This window comes from Pieris napi, chromosome 5 (assembly GCF_905475465.1).
Source record: "Pieris napi chromosome 5, ilPieNapi1.2, whole genome shotgun sequence".
Lineage (NCBI taxonomy): Eukaryota > Metazoa > Arthropoda > Insecta > Lepidoptera > Pieridae > Pieris > Pieris napi.
The window spans coordinates 7028595-7051718 of NC_062238.1; the positions used below are offsets into that span (position 1 = coordinate 7028595).

The 23124-nt window shown below is 32.9% G+C and overlaps 1 protein-coding gene and 1 long non-coding RNA gene across 2 annotated transcripts; one reads left to right on the forward strand and one right to left on the reverse strand.

Annotated features, from left to right (window-relative positions):
* On the reverse strand, positions 1 to 19657 carry LOC125049471 (myophilin). The gene is made up of 4 exons (XM_047648787.1): positions 19429 to 19657; positions 1888 to 2024; positions 1245 to 1449; positions 1 to 1003 (listed from the first exon to the last, which is right to left on the reverse strand). The coding sequence occupies exons 1-4, from the start codon at positions 19480 to 19482 to the stop codon at positions 833 to 835; spliced, it is 567 nt and encodes a 188-aa protein (XP_047504743.1). The 5' UTR covers positions 19483 to 19657; the 3' UTR covers positions 1 to 832.
* Positions 19658 to 20100: 443 nt separating this feature from the next.
* On the forward strand, positions 20101 to 22942 carry LOC125049960. Its single transcript, XR_007117076.1, has 2 exons — positions 20101 to 20240; positions 22869 to 22942. It is a non-coding gene; the product is annotated as an uncharacterized LOC125049960 (long non-coding RNA).
* Positions 22943 to 23124: the final 182 nt, after the last annotated feature.

The window sequence follows — 23124 nt, forward strand, 5'->3', positions numbered from 1 at the left end:
TTTTTGAGATACTTTATTTCTACGTACTTTCAAAAAGTTTTTACACTTCGTGAAACTTACAAAAATCATAAAAATATACATAATATTAATTATAGCTACAAGAATAGAGGATTTTTAACGGTTAATCACAGAGTAACAATAAATATAAATTGGAATGAATATTAAATTCTTATACGAATCAAAAGTCTTTAGATAGTTTTGTAAACTATTACGTCACCCTCCACAATAAAAAAACCCTATGGGTTTTGCGAAGGCACATTATTTTTCATAAATGGAATTTGCAAAGTATAGATTGGCACTTAAATATTGACAGGATTATAAAAATCTTAATTCAAGAAAAAAAAAATGCTAGCTTACGAAAATAGCTACTAATATTAATTAGGTAGTAAGTTGGAAAAGCTTATACTTTAAGAATTACAAAATCGCATGGAATGACTCGTCGGAATGAATTATAAAAAGCATTTAAGAGAAAATTGTTAGAGATTCTACAAATCTTTGTAAAATGGTCCTTAATACAATTAAATTGTACCATCAGCAAAATATTTAAAAGAGCAGCAAAAAATCAAGCATTATAATGATTTTACTACCAGGTGTCAAACAAATCTGCCGAGTATAGGATATTGGATGTAAAGAGTATTTAAGTTATCTTTTGTAATAAGTCCATTAAAGGAATCTTTATGTATAGATAACTATTTTGCTGATAGTACATTCACTCTAAGTACTTTTGTTACATCTACTATGGCTTGAACCATTGAACATTTATTGACTGTGGCAGTTGGCGCCATTGTTATTATCTGTGGTCAAAGTTGGTAATGCACAGATTATCGTACGTTTACATATGTCTAGTGTTGCCAAAGTTGATTCCGCTCTGAGTGGCGCCTTTGTTGGAGCCGTATTGAAGCGAAATAACACCTTGGCCTGCCCGGAGCTGTTCTTCAGTGAAGTTGCGAACGTTTTTCTCAGCTTCCTTAGGTCCTATTGAGGGCATACCGTAGTTATGGGCCTGAAAGGACATATTAATATTATGTAAAGTTCATCATTCGTTCACTGCAATCTATGATTTGATAAATTTGGAAGGGAAAGAAAGCTATGGCAAAAAGTTGATCAGCCAAGTGTTAAATGCGCACATTGAGAAAAATCAATTGGTATTATATAAATCCAATACACCAACTCTGCTATTGTTTGAATTGGTCACCAAACGAAGAAATTTCTAGGAAATAGCATAAGGCTAATTGAAAACTTACTTTTCTACCAAGCGACTGTAAGCAGATAACTACGGAGTTGAGGTTCTGCCTTTCCCACAGATCAACGGTCTGGAAGGTTTCCTGCGCAGGTACGCCGAATATTTTGGCGGCTTCAAGGAACGCGTTAATGTTCTCCATACATTTGAACGCCATTTTAGATTCGTTGATTTTCTTCACCTGGCCAGGTTTTATGTGGTTCGCCAATCTGGAATATTCGATTCATAAATTAATTATAATGTATATATGGACATTTCGGCTAAAACAAAATTTTCTTTACATTTTATGTTTTAGGCCTTCTGTCAGTGTGGCCCTGAATCAATTTATATTTCGCTAAAATTCGAACTCAATTAATAATAATATATAATAAGCCATTTGCGTTGAACAGAAACATGCGATACTAGATTACATTAAAAATCATTCATTGATTGGAGAACAGAAATTTTTCAACATAATATGTTGGAAATACATACAGGAAAAATAGCAATTTACGTAGCTCCGATGATGAAAAGATAGAGATACCTCTATAATATAACTATTAAATAAAAACCTACGAAAGACTTTATAAAAAAATATCTAAAACAATAGTAAATATAGTACAATAAGTACTAGGTACCTCTACTTTACATACAGTAACTATACTTACTTGCAAAGAAGAGTTCCATCTTTAAGTATCTCATAGAAGTTGTCCATGTCACCTGACGTGTCGATATTTTCGCCGGTGATCACTTTGATCCATTCTAAGCACTCCTCTGCCAATTCTTCACTGTACTTGCTGTTAATCTGAAACGAGGAGTTCAATAAGTAAGAAACGTATACTTAGGTACCTACCGCTTTTTGACATCGCAGGAAATACGCAAAACATGTCTAGAACAATTTTATTGTCGCCAATCGAATTTTGAGCCTGAAATTTGTCTATGGTTTGTGTGTCTTTTTATAAGCATTATTAGCAAAATTGTTTCATTACCTTGAATAAAGTATAACCTTTGTTGTTTGGCGAAATGTAAAAAAATAGTCTAATTTGTGATATGGTAGTTCCGAGTAAAGTTTATACAATACTATCATAACGTCTAAACGAAATATGAACACCACATTATAATTACAAAATTCCTGATATAAGTAAATAGTAAAGGTTGTTAAAGGGAGCGTTCAAGTATTACGTCACGCAATTTTTTGAGACTATTGATCCCCCCCCCCATGTAACGCGCCGTAACGTTTTTCTGTACCCAAGTATAGTAAGACGTTTCGTGACCACCTAGTGACTCTTTATACCTAAACCATAATTTGGTGTAAAGTACTGAAAAGTCGAAAATAATATTAAAAATAACGCGTAATTCAATCCCTGCCCCGCATCGTAACATTTTACAAAAGGACCCCCTCCCCCCCCAAAATTCGTTACGTAATGAACGCTCCCAAATATATTTTAATATCAGTCCCCCAAGTCATAGTTTCACATTTCTGTATCGGTTTCGTAATCGCTCAATATGGTAAATAGGTATATAAAGCCTTTATATAGTTAAATTCTCAAATTAACAGAAAGCCATGAAGTAGATAACTTACGAGAAAATTGCAACCTTCGTCTTAACGAGAAGAGAAATGAGGCCAGCCGCTTGCCGAGAGATGTTGGAACAAGGTCGGCGAATATATTGTATACTATAAGTACTGTCGATCAAATACTTTGCTTAGTACGTTCTTAGTAGGCAATTGAAATTTACTTTATAATTGATCTATAAAAGGCGTATTTGAAACGTTATTTTCTATAGAACGCGTATTCGTCAAAAATATGAATCGTAATTAAGATTTTGACACGAAACATAACACTGATCTTTTTAATAATCCGTATCGCATGTCAATAAAGTGATGAATCTATAATGGCCATAATATATAGTGTCGTGTGTCAGGTTGCTTGGTACATAGTAAACACGTGGGAATATTTAAAATACCTAATGCAAGTGAAAGCAAATAAAAACAAAAAAATTACCGCAATTGTGTTACAACCAAAATATTTTCAAATATCGGAGAAAATAAATAAAACTGGAAAATTATTAAATTTGAGTATTTCTTAATATGAGGTGCCTACATACGCATTATATTAATTTCAGCGCATATTTATATTAAACAATTTATGCGAGTTTCAGCAATGTTAACGCGAAGGTAGTACTGATAAGGAAAGGATAATGTTAACCCGACCATAACAGTCAACTGTGGTAATTACATCATAGTCATAACTTTGAATCAAGGTCCGTTTTACGATATGGTTTAAAATGGGGCTAAACCAGAATAACATACACATGTTTAAAACTCTTCAAAAAGTTATAATAACGCGGCCTCATATACGCCGCGATAAACAATGTTTTGAACCGAATATTACGGAAAATTAAGTGATTAAAAACTGTGGTTGCAGCTTCCAACTTAATTGTGATAAACATTATAATATTACGACAATATAAAATATATATAGGTTCTATTAAGTCGTTGCAAAATTCAAACATAACACTCGGTAATAATACAGATATGCAAATGACGTAGTTATTAAATAGTTTTCTTTTGTCAATTACGTAATTCAAAATTTTACCAAATTATTTATTATTCTGGTATTAGACCTACTGCATCTGTAAGCCAGCAATTAGAAGCAGGTGTCAGAGGACAGGGAGCACTGGAAGTTTCTCGTTTCGGAGGACACTTTTTCGGCCTCAGACCAGCGGAGTGAGGGTGTATATTGTATACCATATTCATGCAAACGAAGGATTATTACAGTAAAAACTCGATAAGTTAAAGTCCAAGGGAAACACAAAATATTTTAAGTTATAGAGGTTTAAAGTTATCAAGGGTCTATGTTAGGGATAGGTTAATATAGAGGTAGGTATGTACATATGTTTGTATATACCCTTATTCCTATTTTTACTCGAATGCGTCAGATGGATTGGTTCAATAAAATACAGGAATTTAAATAATCCTATTTGTTTATTCAAATAACGTGTGTAACATAACAATAAAACAACAATTTAAGGTTTAGTCTTCTTAAAAAAAGTCTGTGATTTTATATAAATATAAATGATCTTACAGTTGTTAAAACCGAAACCTTTTGATTTGCACACTCTTTCAAAATGACTCATTGACAAACAATTTTATGTTTTATATGTTGTGGAAACATTTCTATAAGTTACTGAGGGGCTTAGGGCCAATTCAGAGTTTAATTATTTAAGTTACAGAGGTTTGAGTTATTGAGGTTCTACTGTATTATATGTATGACTTATACGTTACGTTTACTTGAGACGAGGTCTCCATGATCAACGAAATGGCTTGTTATCAGTCTGGCGCCGTCTGATCGTATGATCGTTTCTTGCTCAATAAAAACAATTTATACCTCATCAATGTGATGAACGATCCAGTTAGGCTTTATATGTCTCGGTTTGGAATATTAAGGTCTACATAGTAGTTATCGTAATAGTAATAATCGTATATTGACTATACGTAAAGGCATTTTGCATTACCAATGCTGGATATTATATAGTAAAATGGGAATTGTTATTATTTCTATATGAAGCTGAAATCCAGTTTCAATAGTGTATAATTTTTTGACGACTGTTTCTTAATAAGCAGAGTTCGACGGGTTTCAAAGTGCAGAACTCTGCTTATTACAAAATTATGTACCTATTAAGCTGAGTTCCGATACAAAAAGTAGTAAACAACTTTTTTAAATTGTCTCCAATTATACAATTAATTCCATAAATGATTTAATTTACCAGTTTTACAAGTAATATAATAAATTCTTGTTTCGAGTATTTAATTAGTGTGATCTTTTAATTATTATTTTTTTAAGAATGATAATAATTATATGAAAATAAGGTCATTATATTGTAGGTCAATAGGGGTCAGCGCTACCTGATTAGAGAATTCTCATTAATATTAAAATGTTTAAGACAGTTATAAACTTTTTTATCTCAATTTATTTTTATAGAAATCATGTATATAAAAATTTCGTTAGCACCATAGATAAGCACTACACAATAAAAATGTTGTGACAAAATCAACAAATGAAATAATACGTATTTTGGATCCGCAAAAAATCCTCTTTTAGTTCCAAGTAACTATGAGAATTTTCATTATAAAAAATATACTTAATTGTAATTAATTTGGTAGTAAAATAAATTTTAACATACATAATACTATAGACAATGTTATCGACATGTTCATTACGTCATTACATCAAAAAACTCTTACAAAATGCTAATATTAAAAATATACATAAGAAATACCACACATATATCGCATTTCTTGGTTGAATTGTGTTGTAGATATTAAGTAGTCATTAGTATTGGTTAAGACCACTTGTTTAGTTACATGTATTTAAATGTATTATTATGCGAATCACCTTTCAACCAGAAAACATAGTGAAATGGCAGTAAACTACAAATCAAGTATTAATTGAGAAAACAATTAATGCTTCTCTCACTCTCTTGTCACTTTTTAAAGAAAATAATAGAATAATCAAAACTAAAGAAATAGGCGTGGTGCAAGCACAGGAGCACACTATTACATTACTGTGTGAACGAAACGTGAACATGTAGTATCCACGTAATCAAGGCAGAAATTAATTTCACGAATATTTATAGTGTATAGTGTATAGAGAAGTGAGTATAGAATAAATCTAGATCTAAATAATTTCTTTATTCTAAAAATAAACCGTTGAGTTAAATTTAGCCCTATTTTTGTTTTAACACGATTTCACCTGGATATCCAATTAAATTAGTGTTTGAGACTCAAATCAATCATCCCTTAATGTAAAGAACACACACAGAACACAAAAGTTTGCATGAGCAATCCATTGTTTATTGTTCTAATAACATATTATACTTTTATTACATCTTATGTGCGTGTGTTTCTAATTAAACTCTACCTAAACGGCTCAAGTGGATTCGAGAATGTGTTAGACTTACAATTAGATGATTTTGTTTTTAAGTTTTTGTATTTAAGTCGGGTCCGCTAGTATATTGGTAAGTAATTACTGCGTCTGATGAAAGTGTTTTTTATCAATAAAAGGTCCTGGACATTGCGTGGTGAAACTTCTGCATCAGCTTCTCATCATATCATCTTAGTAACTGGTCGAATCACTGGCAGTATGAGCCAATATTTATAAGAAACGCAACATTTAATATATTTGGTGTCCGGGGAAACCTTGACTTCAAAAAAACAATTTGCTAGACTAGACTTAAATGAGTTCTTAATTTGAATTATATCGAAATTCGTAAGTCATTATTAAATGTATAAGAGATGAGACAGCCAAGTATCTGTGGGGTGACGTAATAAGTTAAGGATTTGTGAGTCACCGAACTCGAGGATAGCGGAGGTTATAAATGGTTACAATTGTCCAATTTCGTATAAATCATTAGTCAGATACCAAAATGAGTTCATTATATTTTCCCCTTATTCCCCGATGTCCGCTAATAAATCATTCATGGGATTTGTCACTTGTTGTTGTTGTTTTAATGGAACCCACTTTGAAATTAAAATTAAAGGATTGATATATTAATACTTTTTAAACCTTTATAAATATGTATGTGTATCTAAAGATTTGACTGTTTAAATATTTATGGTATAAATAATGTTTTGAATATACCAAAACATATGAATTTGTTTTGTTTCTGTGTAGTCCATGAAATTTGAAGCATTGAGTTGAACTCATAGAAATACAATACACTCCAAGAGTCATATCAATATGTTCTAGTTAGTATCTATGATTCCATCATATTATCAAATAAAGGGGAACCCAAATTTTCGCTTCTTATGAAAACGATGCATAGTCAGTCTTTAGCTAGTTGTCCTTACATTGTGTTTATTTGCCTTGTATACAGTTTAATTATTATTATTGTGTATGCTATACAAAAATAAAGTGTTTGATAAGGATAAAATACATAATGAAACAAGTCGAGAATACGCTGGTGACATGTAGTTGCCAAGGTATCTGTAAATCTTAGTGAACAGCCCTGCGATTCTGTAACTCACTTCACGAACTCACACAGCGGTTTTCGCATCGGCGGTTGCTCTCAAATCAGTCGTGAAGCAGTCATTTTATGATTTGGCATTCTGAAAAGGTGGGAGCTTGTAGTTTATTGTTTATCAGAATGCCAAATCATAAAATGACTGCTTCACGACTGATTTGAGAGCGACCGCCGATGCGAAAACCGCTGTGTGAGTTCGTGAAGTGAGTTACAGAATCGCAGGGCTGAGTGGACTGGAAGAAAAAGGCACGATACGTCAATAGTATAAATATTTAATTGTATGGACATACCACTTATTCATAATTACTTAATTAGACAAATTGCACTTATTAAACTAAACCACTCTTGTCTCTCTTGTCATCAGAGCGAAAACACAACTTGACAGAAAGAGACAAAAGAATGCAATCCTTTGGTTTTTATGTATATAGGAGGTAAATTCATGGTGGTACAGTTATAACACAGAACTTTAATTACATATTAAATAAGACATTGTATAAATTAAAAATATATAACGGATGTTCCAAAGACGTGTCGATAAAGTTGGCCGATAACGCTCAACTATTCGGCCGGCCATTAATATTCCTTGCGTTATCTAATTTGTATTGCAAGACGAAGGAAGTAGTTGTTCGTTAACTATGTGCTATTCAAACTACTTTGTGCTTACGTCCGCGTTGTACTAAAGCGTAATTGACAGGTGTGTTTTCATAAAAACCTACGACTCGTAAAATACGACTAGGGGCCTCATAGCCTAGCGGTCTTATTAAGTGGCAGCTAGGTGAGGGGTACCGGGTTCGATTCCCGGTTCGAAGGCAAGTTTTAATTTAATTTAAATTTGTTCTCGGCCTTTGGGAGGGTTGTGCGGTACCGGGCGAGTGCTTAAACCATACATGGAGGACACGGTCGAATTTCTAGACAAGCATGAATAATAAAAAAAATCCTATACTTGACGCTGGCTAATGTACAAATCGTGCCAGAGCCATTAAAAAAGAAAAAAAATACGACTGGTATTATATAAAGAATATTATACTACTATAAATAACCATATGTAACATTTGTTTAGGAAGTCTGCAGAGGGAATTTGCAAAATAATAATAAAGAACGGGGCAAACGGGCAGGAGGGGTAGAAAGAGGGGGGGAGGAGGGAAGGACATTAACATAATAACTGATAATTACTTTGATTAGTGAGGAGTTAGAACAATTTTGACAAAACCATATTTCTGTCCATGATTAGTCATTTTTACAGTTTTGTCATTATTATTAAGTAAAAAAATATTTTAGTCATCGCTATGTAAACATCACCAGCTGTATTCGATGAATTAACATTATTACAAGAGGTCCTTCTGATTTGAATCTATAGAATGACTGTCCATACACGTCCGTTGGCAACAAAAACGTTGCACAGAAATAACCATGACGCAACTACGCATTTAATAAGAATTTCTTGTCTTTTACATAAGTAACAGGACATTGGATTAATGGAAATTATTTTTTTGTGAAAATACTGTATATATATGACTACTTATTAAATTCTAGCTTTGAAGATAATTGTTATATTGGCGTCATGATTTTCTGCAGAATCAACTAAACAAGTTGTAATACTAAGAAATGAAGAATGTAAAAAAGAAAAGAAAAATGCCAGTATTGCTGATAAATACGTTTTAACCAGCTTCAAAAACTCGGAGGTCTTCAATTGAAGTATTTTTTAATAACGTGTGTAGATTTCATAGCGTCACTGTAGAATGATAACCTCGTATGTCAAAAAGAACATTTTTTTTAATTCATAGACTCTTATGTCATTGAACTGGTATAATCATGAAGTAAGGACTTATTTATGTTATAAATAAATAAGTCCTTTTTTTCTATCTAAAACTATGGTTAAAAACACGTAATATTTTAACGAACATAGACGAAATTAAAAAAAAAATTCGTTTCCTGTAATGTTTGGTTCTCTGGACATACAAGGTTATCATTCTACAGCGACGATAGATTCTTTAGTACTAATATATAGTGACCACGTTTAACAGTGGCATTAATTAACACAGAATGTAACCAACCTTATTTTTATGTGTCACGTGTATCAGAGAACTATGCCACACCTAACAAGGGTGGGAACGGAACAAATAGAACGTGTATGAGGTACTCCTTACTCAATGTATATAAATAGATTTTCAAGAGCAGTGATGGCCAAGTGGCTGGCGTACCTCATACCTGAATATCCCGTAGGTTCAATCCCCAGTGTTCACCAGTAAACGTTCTAACACTCGCTCATACGGTAAAGGAAAACATCGCGAGAACATGAAAATCGACAACAGACAGAAGGCTGATCACCTACTTGTCTTTGAAATAGAAAAAAATTACGGATGCAATCTAAGGCGCTTATATAGTGTTGTAGCGTCACAGGATTATTATTTATGTTCTACTAGCTTACTCCACAGATCACGTCCCGAGGTCGAAGATAACTAACCAATATAGACATTGACATTAGGACTACAATATATAATCCCAATACCAGTGTTGGCCTAGTGGCTTCAGCGTGCGACTCTCATACCTGAGGTCATAGGTTCGATCACCGGCTGTGCACCAATGGACTTTCTTTCTATGTACGCATTTAATATTTGCTCGAACGGTGAAGGAAAACGTGAGGAAACCGACATGTCTTAGGCACAAAAAGTCGACGGCGTGTGTCAAGCACTGGAGGCTGATCACCTACTTGCCTATTAGATTTAAAAATGATCATGAAACAGATTCAGAAATCTGAGGCCAATACCGAAAGATGTTGTAGCGCCACTGATCTATTACTTTTTATATAATCCCAATACCTTTTTGGCTTACGGGGATTATAAATAATTCTCGCCCCGAATTACCATTAGGTTGTGGTGTTATAATAAAGCGACTTTCTAATAGGACAAAGTTGCGGACAATTATAAAAAAAATACAACATCGACGAGGAAATGTATTTATGTGAGGGATCCAACACGGCTGCCTGCATGTTGCACCGCGCTATACTCGAAAAATTGTTACGCCATGGCTGTGAGAATATTTAATCACCTTCCTAAAAATTATAGATCGCTGACATGTAATGTTTTCAAGGGGAAGGTGATTAGATTTTTAAAGTCAAGGTGCTTTTATAGCGTGACCGAATATTTAGAACATAAGTTTAACAATTACTCATAAATGACTTGACTTCTTATTATGACATTTGCATGCCTGTTATTGTATGGCTGATTGTGCGGACTTTTCTTGTTGTTAGATTTTTTATTTTATTTTGTACCACTATCATGGCAAATAAAGGATTTATTATTATTTATTTATTTATCATCATGTATCAACTGGGCCGAGAAGATCTCCAACGAGTCACTTTGAGAGCGCTGTAGAAAAACATCGATTAGCCAGCAGATCAAGTGATACGAGTGGAAATGGATAGCCATACACTCCGAAGAGATTCCAATCATATCCTCAAGCAGACCCTTGTTTGGAAACAAGGAGAGAAAGCGGAAGCGTGGCCGTCTCAAGCAAACCTGGCGTCGTACAGTTGCATATGAGGTAAAGAGAGCCGGAAAGACGTGGAGCGTGATGAAGACTCACTGTGGACGCAGTGCCCATAGGAGAATAATTCAAAAAGATGCCAAGGGACAAAGCTTCTTGAATTTATTTTAGTTTTATATGAAAAACGAATAAAAAGAAAATTAAAACAAATTTAAAAATTTGTTCCCTTTGCCACTACCTTTAACGCTGGCAGCATTTCCTCGCAATACAGCGAGTCTTGCTTATATTTATTATTTTTATTATTATGTATGTTAAGAAAATTGTAATTATACTGTATATTTTATTGTTATGAACTAATAATCATGTTTTATATTTATTCATGTTCATATAGTGTGATAGGCAAACTTTAGTTATTGTACTTGGAGTTATATATTTTTATTTTATTATTTTTTTTATATAACATTTGTTTCTGCACTTCTCGCACGAATCATGTTTCTTTTTTTTAGTTTTTTTCTTTAACTAGGGTTGCCTGGAAGAGATCGCTTATTAGCGATAAGGCCGCCCGTTGCATCCCTTATATTTTTTTTTGTATTGTGTTTGATTTATTGTTTTTTGCAACGAAGTGTTAATAAATAAAATAATATTTTTTATCATATCACCTTGTGATTATCACTGGTCAACATTGAGGAGCTGCGACAGTAATAAAGCATTGAATAATACTTTGATAATCTTAACCTTTAAAATATGTTCGAAAGGCTATAAGTTCAAGATAATTGTAGGCGTGAGAGATTCTGTGCATTGTTTAAGATTTTCCAATAATTTTCTCTTTATAAAAAGAAAATATTATAGTGTGTTTTATATATTTCGAGTTATTTATTAAAAATTTCATTGACAATTTGTATATACCTAGTGTGAAATGATATCGTGCATCGTTTTAATAAAGAAGCGAAAATTTTGGTAAAACCTTGTTCGATAATATGATCGAATCATAGATTCTAGAGCATATCGATGTGTGTGTGTGTCTTTGAGTGTATTGTATTACTATAAGTTATGACACAACGTTTCATATTTCATGGACCACACAGGAACAAAACAGAACTAGTTTTCATTCGTATCTTAACGAATAAGATCTTTTTAGTTGGTATGTTTGTAAAAGTTTTTATGTGGAAATACGTATTAATTACGTTGTATTAATAAAAATATAATATAACTATAAAATATATAAAAATATAATTACGAAGAAAATTTACGTTTATATAGTAAACTAGATTTTTTAATCAGACCAAAAACATCGGACCTCATACTGCAGCTGCTATGAAACACAAATTTCTAACCATCTCTATCTAATCAACATCTATCTATACATGGCAAACAAGTTACAATTTTTTTTTAAAAGACAACATATTCCCAGCCAGGAACAGTTTTAATTGGAAAATTCAATAATTGTTTTTAACATATTTCTTTACTGATTTAAGTTTATTTTTTAGTTTCCCATCGTTTAATCGTTCCCTGACCTTCGACAAATATTACAAGATCAAAATGAGACAAATCGGTATAGCCATTCTCGAGTTTTAGCGAGATAAAAACAGCAATTAATTTTATATATAAAGGATAAGATAGATCATTAAACTTAGTTAAAATTGAAATAAGAAACTCAAAGTCTATAACTCTGTTATATTTTTAACTCAAAAAATGTGATACTAAAGATATCGTCGATGTCCATAAAACATTAAAAATATTATTTTAGATGGCAATGGTTTCAATACCAACTAAGTAAATATGTATAATAATTTAAATAGAATTTAAATATCATTGAAAAGTCCTAAACAGGAAAAACGGACCAAATTGGTTTCAATATAACAGTGTAGTAACTGCCTCATATTGTGATGTACAAAATTGTATTAACTTTTCGTCGATACTAATAAATTATTTACACTATTCAAGCGATTGTATGAAGTACTATATATAGTATGCATGTGGCAGACGAATTTTTGCATTAGCAATTTCATGAATAATTTGTCTATGGACAAGTCAGTATCAGCCTTCTGTAGGTAATTCACGTCAATGTTGGTCTTAAAACCGGTTTCCTCACGATGTTTTCTCCGAACTAACAAGTGTTGGGAGTGAATTCATTGAATCTGAGAGCGCGCGATCTCTCCGGGAACAAACTTCTCCAAAAACCAGATTTTATTCCATTCTGCCCTGCGATTCTGTAACTCACTTCACGAACTCACACAGCGGTTTTCGCATCGGCGGTCGCTCTCAAATCAGTCGTGAAGCAGTCATTTTATGATTTGGCATTCTGATAAACAATAAACTACAAGCTCCCGCCTTTTTAGATGTTTCACACGCAAGCAATAGGATGTTTAGTAATCGATACGAAATAAGGTTTACAATTCCTCTTATATTTTTTATATAAAATAAATTAGTGGCGCTTCAACCTCTTTAGGTCTTGGCCTCAGATTTCTGAATCTGTTTCATGATCATTTTGAAAATCTAATAGGCAATGAGATCAGCCTCCAGTGCCTGACGCACGTCGACTTTTTGGGTCTAAGACATGTCGGTTTCCTCACGATGCTTTCCTTCACCGTTCGAGCAAATGTTAAAATTCACATAGAAAGAAAGTCCATTGGTGCACAGCCGGGGATCGAACCTACGACCTCAGTATGAAAGTCGCACGCTGAAGCCAACACTGCATATTTTTTTATATAATCATTATAATTTGCATAATAGTTATTTCGAGACTTTCGAATAAAATTTGGTCAAGCGTCAATCTCAAACATATGGCGCTGTTTTGAAAGCAGCCTATATTTAAGCCTTATAAATACGTCCTGCGTAAAGGCCACACCATATAAGGCGAGGTTTGTTGTAAGTGAACCGTGCCATGTGAGTCATCGCCAAGAATTAGTATGAAAAAATTATTTTGCACCTAATCGAACATCTGTTCCTATTAAATCTTTTGCTTGAAGCTCAGTAGGTGAAGGTTAATTTAATAGACTATACCAGCGATATGAACTAGACAAAGATGTTGTTTTGATGTTTTTTTTTCTGAATGACTTTAAAAATTTTTTTTTATAAAACAGTGGCAAACGGGCAGGAGGCTCATCAGATGTTATATAATACCGCCCATGGATACTCTCAATGCCAGAGGGCTCGCGAGTGCGTTGCCGGCCTTTTAAGAATTGGTACGCTCCTTAAGGACCCTAAGTCGAATTGGTTCGGAAATACTTCAGTGGGCAGCTGATTCCACATAGCGGTGGTAAATAATTATTAACGTAAGATTCGTTTGGTATTGGGTTTAAAATAAAATAAGTTGTTAAAGGCTTTTGAAGATCGAATATTCTAACGAGAAATAAAATTATTAACAACAGATTAATAATTTTACTCTTTCATCAAAATATGTTAGTTTAACTGCACTTTTTTAATTACAGTACTCTTTCGATTCTTTCTGTAGTATAGTATTTAGGCTGTGATGATAACTTTAGTCTTTATAAAAAAAAATTTCTTATATCCGATATGGAAATGTATTTTCGCATTTTCAGTAGTGCAGGAAGAGAGTACGAGGATATATGGGCCTTAACCCACTCCAGGTTCTCAGTTGCTGCACTTCACTAAGCAGCTGAAGTATGATAACATTGACAATTGACTTTCAGTCTGGCATTTAATTAACATAAGGAAGCGCTTAGAATTATCTAAAAGTGTGCGTCATCCTAATATACAGCTTGACAGTTTATTTAAATGTTTCACGAACAAATGCTAATAACGGTATATTATATAACCTCATATTAATTTCAAAGAGTTATCTGTGTCTAGTTCAGTTTCTGTTTTCCTGTCGTCGATTCTAAAGCATTTTTTTCATGTGTGCGTTAATAGTCGCCCGTTGCTAGGCTAACACATAAACGTAGTATATTGTTCCCAGACAATTTTTGTGACAAAAAAATTGTACCTTGGTTTGTGATTACCAAAAGAACATTGCAATAATTGACATTAGGAATGATGCGCTTAGAATTTTCTAGAAATGTGCGTCATCCTAACAATATACAGCTTTTATTTAAATTTTTCACGAACATAATGTCATATTAATTTCAAAGTGATATCTGTGTCTAGTTCATTGAATTGTTTCCTTATAACCTTAAGCCTATACGCTTTCTGGTTTCCTGTCGTCGATTCTAAAGCATGTTTTTCATGTGTACATTGGAAAATCAATGTGCAGAACGTGCGTTAAGAGTCGCCCATTGCTAGGCTAACACATATATCTTGTTCCCAGACAATTTTTGTGACAAACAAATTTTACCTTGGTTTGTGATTACTAAAAGAAAATTGCAAATATAGTAAAGATAGTAGCTAAATTAGCCTAAAAGTAATTTGGTTCTAGCTTGATTCAACAATTTGCGCTCAGGGCATTGGCTTATGTAAATGCTGAGTACGTTGAATAACCTGCAGTGAACATTTTAAAGTGGTTTACGCTTTACAGCCTTCGCGACATCAAAGCGAGATTCTGCCAGATGGAGATGACAGCATTGTTTCCTCCATCGTTTTAACAGACTACAAAAATAGCTTATGTACTGTGGCAATTGAATGTGACTACGATGATCTATTTATTATATTTATGTTTGTCCAGAAGTTTCCCGGAAAAATCAATTATATTAAAAGTCTATGTTTCAATAAACTCAGTAGTAATATTTATTTATTTGTTTTTTTTACATGAATATAAAAAACAGCCTAAGTTATTTGACAATATTACAATTTAATCAATATTTCGTTATTTACCTTTTCAATTGACAGATATTTAAAGTCGGTGTAATTATTTTTAATTTTCTTTTTTTTATGAGAATACTTGATATATTATACTTCATAATATTAGCAAGATTGTTTCGTTATATTTCCAAATCTCGTGGATTCACGAGAATTTGTAGTCTTCATTGTATCTTAACTCAAACGAATGACGTATCGAAGACATAAATAGTTTTGGCCCAAAAACATAATAAGTAATCTATTCAACTACTATAAAATTTCCTTTTTTATTATATTTAGTATGTGAAGGTAAAACTATTAATCTTGTTACGAGAGCACAGTGAAACCTTTTGTAATCTAAACTTTTCCAACTGCACTACTAGTATCAGGGATTTAGTTTACTATATTTATTTCGGCGTGATGAGAGTTTTTTACAGCTCTTAGCGCGACAAGCCGTTCAAAGACAGAAGAGTTTAAAGATTTGAAGGAAATCCGGTATAGGGAAGCTGGTAAAGTCAAATTACGTTTCCTTGTAAAAAAGCTGATTATAAATTCCGAAAAATGCTTAATAACGATACAAAAGAATATTAGTGATCCATAGTTATTTGCAGTTGAGGCAAAGAAAGTCGCTAGGAGCGAGTGATCCGAAGCTAATGCCGAAAGCAATGGAGGCTCACTGTGTATGCCCTTTGCCCTATCCAGGGGTCATAGCACCAGTATAGCTATTTAAAGTAGACTTTAAATTAAATTGTTTCACACACTTAAAAATACACACCCACACATAATCACACACCCACGACCACTCATGCTTTTGTTTTATTTTGTTTGTTACTTTAAACATTTTTCTTCTTCTAAAACATGTTACGCTAAACATTTTCTAGAAGTTCTATTAAAAGCACCAACGTCTCACAAAGATAGTTAATACCTATGTTATGTAAACATTTAAAATGGTGAGGCAAATAAACTTATTTTTCATATATTACCTCTCATCTAAATGATAATCGTTTATGTACCTCACTTATTAGTCTGTTCTAAGTTCCAAGAAACGTAGAAGAAATTTCCTGACCGTGTCTACAATACACATTAGAACAAAATAATTTACACCAACTATATATTGTCGCTGTAGAATGAATGAATTAATGATGAATGTTTCATTTCGTCCATGTTCGTTAAAATATTATTAAGTGTTTTTGTCCATAGTTTTGGATGGTAAAAAGGACTTATTTATTAATTTAAATAAGTCCTTACTTCACGATTATACCAGTTAAAGAGTCTAAGAATAAAAAATAAATGGTTTTTTGACATACGAGGTTCTTATTCGTATTGTGACGATATTTGAAATGAAAAATCTACCAATGTATTTAACTAAATAACAAATGACAGTTTGTTATGTATAACACGCCATTACCCAAATATCGTGACATTACCGTGAATTTTACGACAGAGAAACTTAGTATTTTAAAATAAATTGTATGTTTTTAAAGAATACCAAAACGATCAGTTTTCGAACCGCTTGGTAACAATGTAAACGCTACGAATAATCTTATGAAGTTACGTTTTAATAAAGTGCATTGGCGCCATCAGAACCGGTTGAAAGTCGAATCCCCTTGACCTGTATGCAGGAAGAAAGGTGGTTACCAATTTTTGATAACGGTTGTCGCGTTACTTGCATTTACAATGAGGTATACTTAATTGGCCACTTGCTTTTGGAGTAGATGGCATTCAATGGCTCAGGATTCTAAATCATATCAATGATTCATACAAAAACTCTATACAAACAACTGACGAATACTAGTATTTATAAAAATCCGCTTGATATTGTCTTCAGAGCTTTGTTTATACAAATAAACGCGAATTTATTATATTATATAACATGACGTTGCAAGTGATTTGGTCAGTCACTTTTCGGATTTCGAAACTAAGGACAATATTAAAATTCATATTTTACTCGTTGCGTCGAGAAAAACAATAAAATCTCATGTTTGATATTGCATACATGATATGCGCTTGCCCGATTAATATGTTCATAACTTTTTTGCTAGCGCAAGCAAGGCTTTTTTGTCGATAAAGGAATTTCGAAAATATCGCTATAAAACTGACAAAAATGAAAGAAAGAAAAATAGGTAACGTTTACATTTTTTTTTTGGATGTTTAACAACAATTATTTAAAAAAATCTCCAAAATTAATATACGCTTAGCGTGCCTGGCTGAGTATCTATATTTTTGTTTATACTATTAGGTACTTTATATAGGATATAAATAAACGAAAACGGTTGCTAGTTGCCTAGTTATTCATTATCTATTCTTTCCGCTCAAGGATGACAAAACATGTGGAATACCTATTAGAATACGTGTGATATCAGCGTTCTAATTAATATTGCAGTTCAACATAATTGCTCAATCGAAATTAGTTCTAGTTGTAAACATATAGCTTTAGGCACGTTTCTATCACCAAATATTAGAAAAATCAATATACAAATAGTCTAGAAAATGTACGTTATATTTCGGTAAACTATAAAATAACGATATTTTTACGTAATCGAACAATCCGTCTACGACAAAAATCAATAATTCTTCCGACGCAAATTGTTCTTCAACTGAATTTTGAATTATAAATGGTTTTTCTTATTAGTTTCGCCTTGCGCGACGATAAAATGTTCTTACAATGTCGACTTCAGAGAAATTGCAAATTAAACAGCGTATGTACTAAATAAATACCGTGCCTTCGAAGTGCTTAAACATGACTGCAAATGTTTCCCGGAATGTATTTAAAATGCAACTCACTACAGCGAATGGAGTTTCCTCATACAAAAATAAATCTTGGTACACCGTAAGACTTAACGAGATTAGAAAAATTCAATTAAAAATAGCTAGAACTTGTCTTATTGTAATTAACAAGACACAAATCCGTAAAAAGAAAAACGTTACTTTTTCCCTGTGAATGCAATATTTTTATTTTTGAAGCAGTTGAAAATTACAGCACGGGTCGCAAGAGCACTCACGGAAAACCTCATGAATTTTGAAGTGTACAAAATAGCCTAGTTTCAGAATAAACTTGTTCAGTTGCGTTCAGAAAAGTATTATATTTAAAAAATATGAATATTATAATTACAGCATTCGCTACAAGAAATATCTGGTGCCACTATTACTATTGTTTTGTTTGTATTGTCATTAGTCACCTTTTACGATCTCTCATTATATTGAGATGTTGAATTCTTAGGAGCATTTCTATTTACACTATAAATTTTCCATTAAATTAAAAACATCCATAAATTCGAAATTCAAAAATTGCTACATTCTAGTTCTACATTTAAAATTCTCAATTGGATTATAATTAGATTAACTATTGTAATAAACCGTGTTCTATTTGGTGGTTCTTAAAATAATCTATAATATTTACATATAAGATTTTTGTAGAGTTATAGTGAAAATTTTTAAAATTACTGAAGCGGAAACGCTTAGACGGACGGAACGGAATGTAAGTCCCTTGGTCAAATTAATTATAATGAAAATCGTATCAACAAGATCTCCATACATTTAATTAATATTGGAACCCCGCCAAATCTTATCCGTTAGGTACTTGAAAAGAAACCAGTTCCTTTCCGTTTAAGGATGCATGTTTCATCGGCCACCACATTTTGTAACCCTCACATTATTACTTTTAGAATAAAAACTATAACAATATGACATAATACTCTTTCTCGAACGTTCTTATAAGAAATTGAAAATCATAATAAATTAACTAATAAATAGGTTACTAAGGGCACACGTGACATAAATAGGTCACGGCTGAGTCCTTGTAATGTCATCTGGTCCATCCCAGCATCCCAGTTATCCAGGGCAAATCAATATCTACATAATACGCCCCAAAATTAATACACGAGTCAGAAAAGCAACAACCAAAATTGGCTGGTTAACCGACAAGCCTAGGAAAATTTTGACGTTTTAAATAAAAAACAACATACCTTCCGTTGAGCCTCGGCGGCAAATCCAGATTTCGCTGCTCTGTTGTTTGCCATTTTGAAACTAAAAACTATTTGGTACAATAAATATAATAATTTAAATCACAGTCTACACAGTTGTCGTGAAGTCACACACGGGAAGGAAGATATAATTGCTATAGAAATGTAAACAGCGCGCGGGTCGACTGGCGACCTGTTCTATGTGTGAGTGTGTGCTGATGAATGACATCATGCAACGAACCGCGAGCGCGACCGGCCGGTGCACGACTGTAGTGTTGTCCTCCAATAACTCTGTCGATACTAAAAACAATAGGTTCAATAAATTATACCAATCTAGCCACGATGGTACAGAATTAAATAACTCAAGACTCTCATAATAATAAAAAAAAAATAGTAGTAAGGTTATTACTTATTATTTGGCATGCATAATACAAAGTCTTACTCTTACCTCTACTGTATATATATATTTTTTAAACTCAATTTTATTTTATAACAATATTATATTTCCAATCTTAGTAAATATAGGCATATCAAAAAAATATTATAATTTGATAATAAAATTGTCGATAAATAAACATTATAGAACAACCCTATAAGCCAAGAATGAATGTAAAATGAAAACCAAGTATGGAATATAATACGAGTAACAGGGATAGAAGATTACGCTGGTCATCTCACTCGGCTTTAGCAGTTGGCTCCCAAAAGCATCATGGCGCCTCAGGCATAGCGCGAAATTTCAAATAAGGCTTTAGTTTGAGAAATTTTGTTGGGTTTTCGTTAAGGTGCTACTTTTCTACATTTTATATTACTAAATGGTACGTTTTCTAAATAATAGGAAGATTTCTTTTATTTTCCGAACAAAGCAGTGATAGAATTATAATGTTGTTCGACTTAGTCACCCACATTCTTGAACATTTTGGAATGCCGCGTGTAAAAGTTCGGGCGGCCATTTTGTCGTCACATTCTCTACGCATGTATTTGTAAAGATGAATTAAATGAATTGAAATTAATTGGGTATATACAATTGAACGAAACATGCCGCCAAAATCCAGCATCACTTCGCATGCGTTAGTGGAGTCTGTGACAGGCTAGTACAACGTGAAATTCTTCATAGAGATGCGCTACCTTGTTAGGCCGTTTCTCCACTGCTCCGGTCCGGCAAACGTTAATTACCGATCCGATTTAGAAACTCACAACAGTACTTACGTGCTTCTCCACTACTCCGGCATCCGGTTTTTAACGGGCCGATAGCTTGCTAGATCGGAACGCGGTGTTTTATCGGTCCAAGTATATCCAAGAGTTTATAAATTATTATTCATAGGTTTATTTATTTATAGTTATATTATATCATTAAGTATTAGTGAACTATTTATTAAGTAGATTATAATATTTCAAGATAGACAATATGAAAAAAGTAATAAACTAGCCAGGCAATAAAATATTCAGAATTTCGAACGTTTTATTAATAAAATAAAGTATATGGGTTTTAGTTAATATCAGTGTTGCATGATAAATATACAAGTATCGGTTATTGTCGGATCGGATATAGTGGAGAAGCGCAATCCGGCTTTCCGATATTTTTTTAATGACTCATTCCGGCTTCCGACGCCGGACCGGAGCAGTGCAGAAAGGGCCTTACTTGTAATGCCTTTTACTAGTAACAAATAGTAGAACATTATTGTTCCTGACTATGGCCATTGATCTGTATTATATTTAAATAATAATAATAAAGCCTTATTTATTCCTTGAAAAATTTCATAATATACACTTAAATTTTTAACTTAATAAGCTCTTATTGAGTATAGGCCTCCTCCGATTAGCTCCATCTCTCTCTGTTTTGAGCATTTTTCTCCCAACCCTATCCACCGACTTGTTGTAATGTTGTATTATATTTATGATCTATAAAAAATGCTATTTTGTAGTTTATTTTTATTATTGATACACTTTTAAACCACAAATATTTGTATAAGCGATGTAAATGTCTGTTATACACAATAAAATTTATTGATTTATCGTTTGCCATTAAGATACTTAACAATCAGCTAGATTGCCCCAACCTTTTAACAAAATTTAAATTCCGTGTACCCAGTAGATATCCCAGACATCCCATCATTCCATTTATCCCTCCTTTCCGGAGAACGCATTTGGCCAAAATTCACCGATGTCCAGATTGAGCATTCTGTTAAATGCGCTGGATCTGGATATCCATAGTTGCTCACCTCACACTTTAAGATCGATTTTCGTTTAATGTTTATTTAAAGTATATTATTGTTTTTCTTAATTAATTTTATTATTTCTTATATGCTATGTTTGCCTGTAAGTGCTTGACACATTAAAAATTGTATTTTATTTTTCTTTTATCAATGTATCAGTGTGCCGATCGTTGGCAAGCTTTTATAAATAAATAAATATACAAAACGTAAATTTAAGCATCTAATTGCAAGTTATAGTTCAACCTTGAAAATAAATTTTCAATTAAAACCTTTGTTGATTATGCTGTGAAAAATGAATGACAGAATTCTGCCTGAATAAACATTGATATCACAATGTCATACAAATTCTCAAAATTTTCGTGATCTATCAAAATAAATACAAAAAATGAAAGATTAAAGAAAAAAAATCTCCTGAACCCTGGTTTCACAAATTCTGGCTAAACAAAAAAGAATGGAACACAATCCTAGGCGACGTCGTGGAAGAACCAGGGCGACATTAATTCAGACACGAGCTTTTGCGCCCAAATCAAAAATTTCTTCATTATTTGATGGTCTCTGTAACCTGCTTATTATGTCGAGTTTGATGGGAGTTATTTTTTTGTCATTGGAACACCATTGTAATGTATGCAGAAGCAAGTGCGATGTGTTCAGTATTGCAAAAGAACTTAATGATATAAGTGTAAGAATGTTATATTTTTTAATTGAAGTAACTTTCCTCTAAATCTAAAGAAACTTAGCAAGCATGAAGCAATGAATGTATTTAAAGTGCATTTTATAGCGTAATCGTGTAAAGACAGAGCTCGATATACAAATTGAAAATTTTATCAAGGACTAGCTGTACCCTAAATGTGCACGCTTCGCTGTGGCACATTTATATGATTGTAGATTAATCAGAATCAGATGTAATTTTATTTGTAAATAAAACACTCGCGGACAAACGCCATTACTATTGCGGTTGTCCGCGAGTCTTTTCTTCGCTTCCGGTAGATGGCGCGGTCACTGGCACACAGCTGATCGTTAAAAACTGTTTTTTCGCGGTCGCGGATATGTTACTGATGTAAAAAATAGATAAAAAATCCTTGATGAGGATTATATATCGGTGCAGAACTTTTTGAGTTTCTGAAGCGTACACAAACCAACATAGCATTTATAGAACCTGTTCTCTAATCAGGCAAATTAAAGAAAATTGGTTATAGGTACCGTTCCCTGACATTCTAAATTTCCTTTCAGAATAATTTAACGGACATGAAAAACTCCTATACGTATTTGGAATCTCGTATCCTCAAATTTTCTGAGGAGCTACCGAAAATAGAAGGTCAAGTGGACATTTTAGAAGCATTGGCAAATACAATAGAACGGGGTAACTTCGGATGGAACCCGAAAACGCACCTGGCTCTTCCAAACGTCGACGTTTTTCTGAATGGAGATTTCAAAGTCAAAAAAGCAAATAAAACTGAAATATCGTGGTAGTAATATTACATTTTAA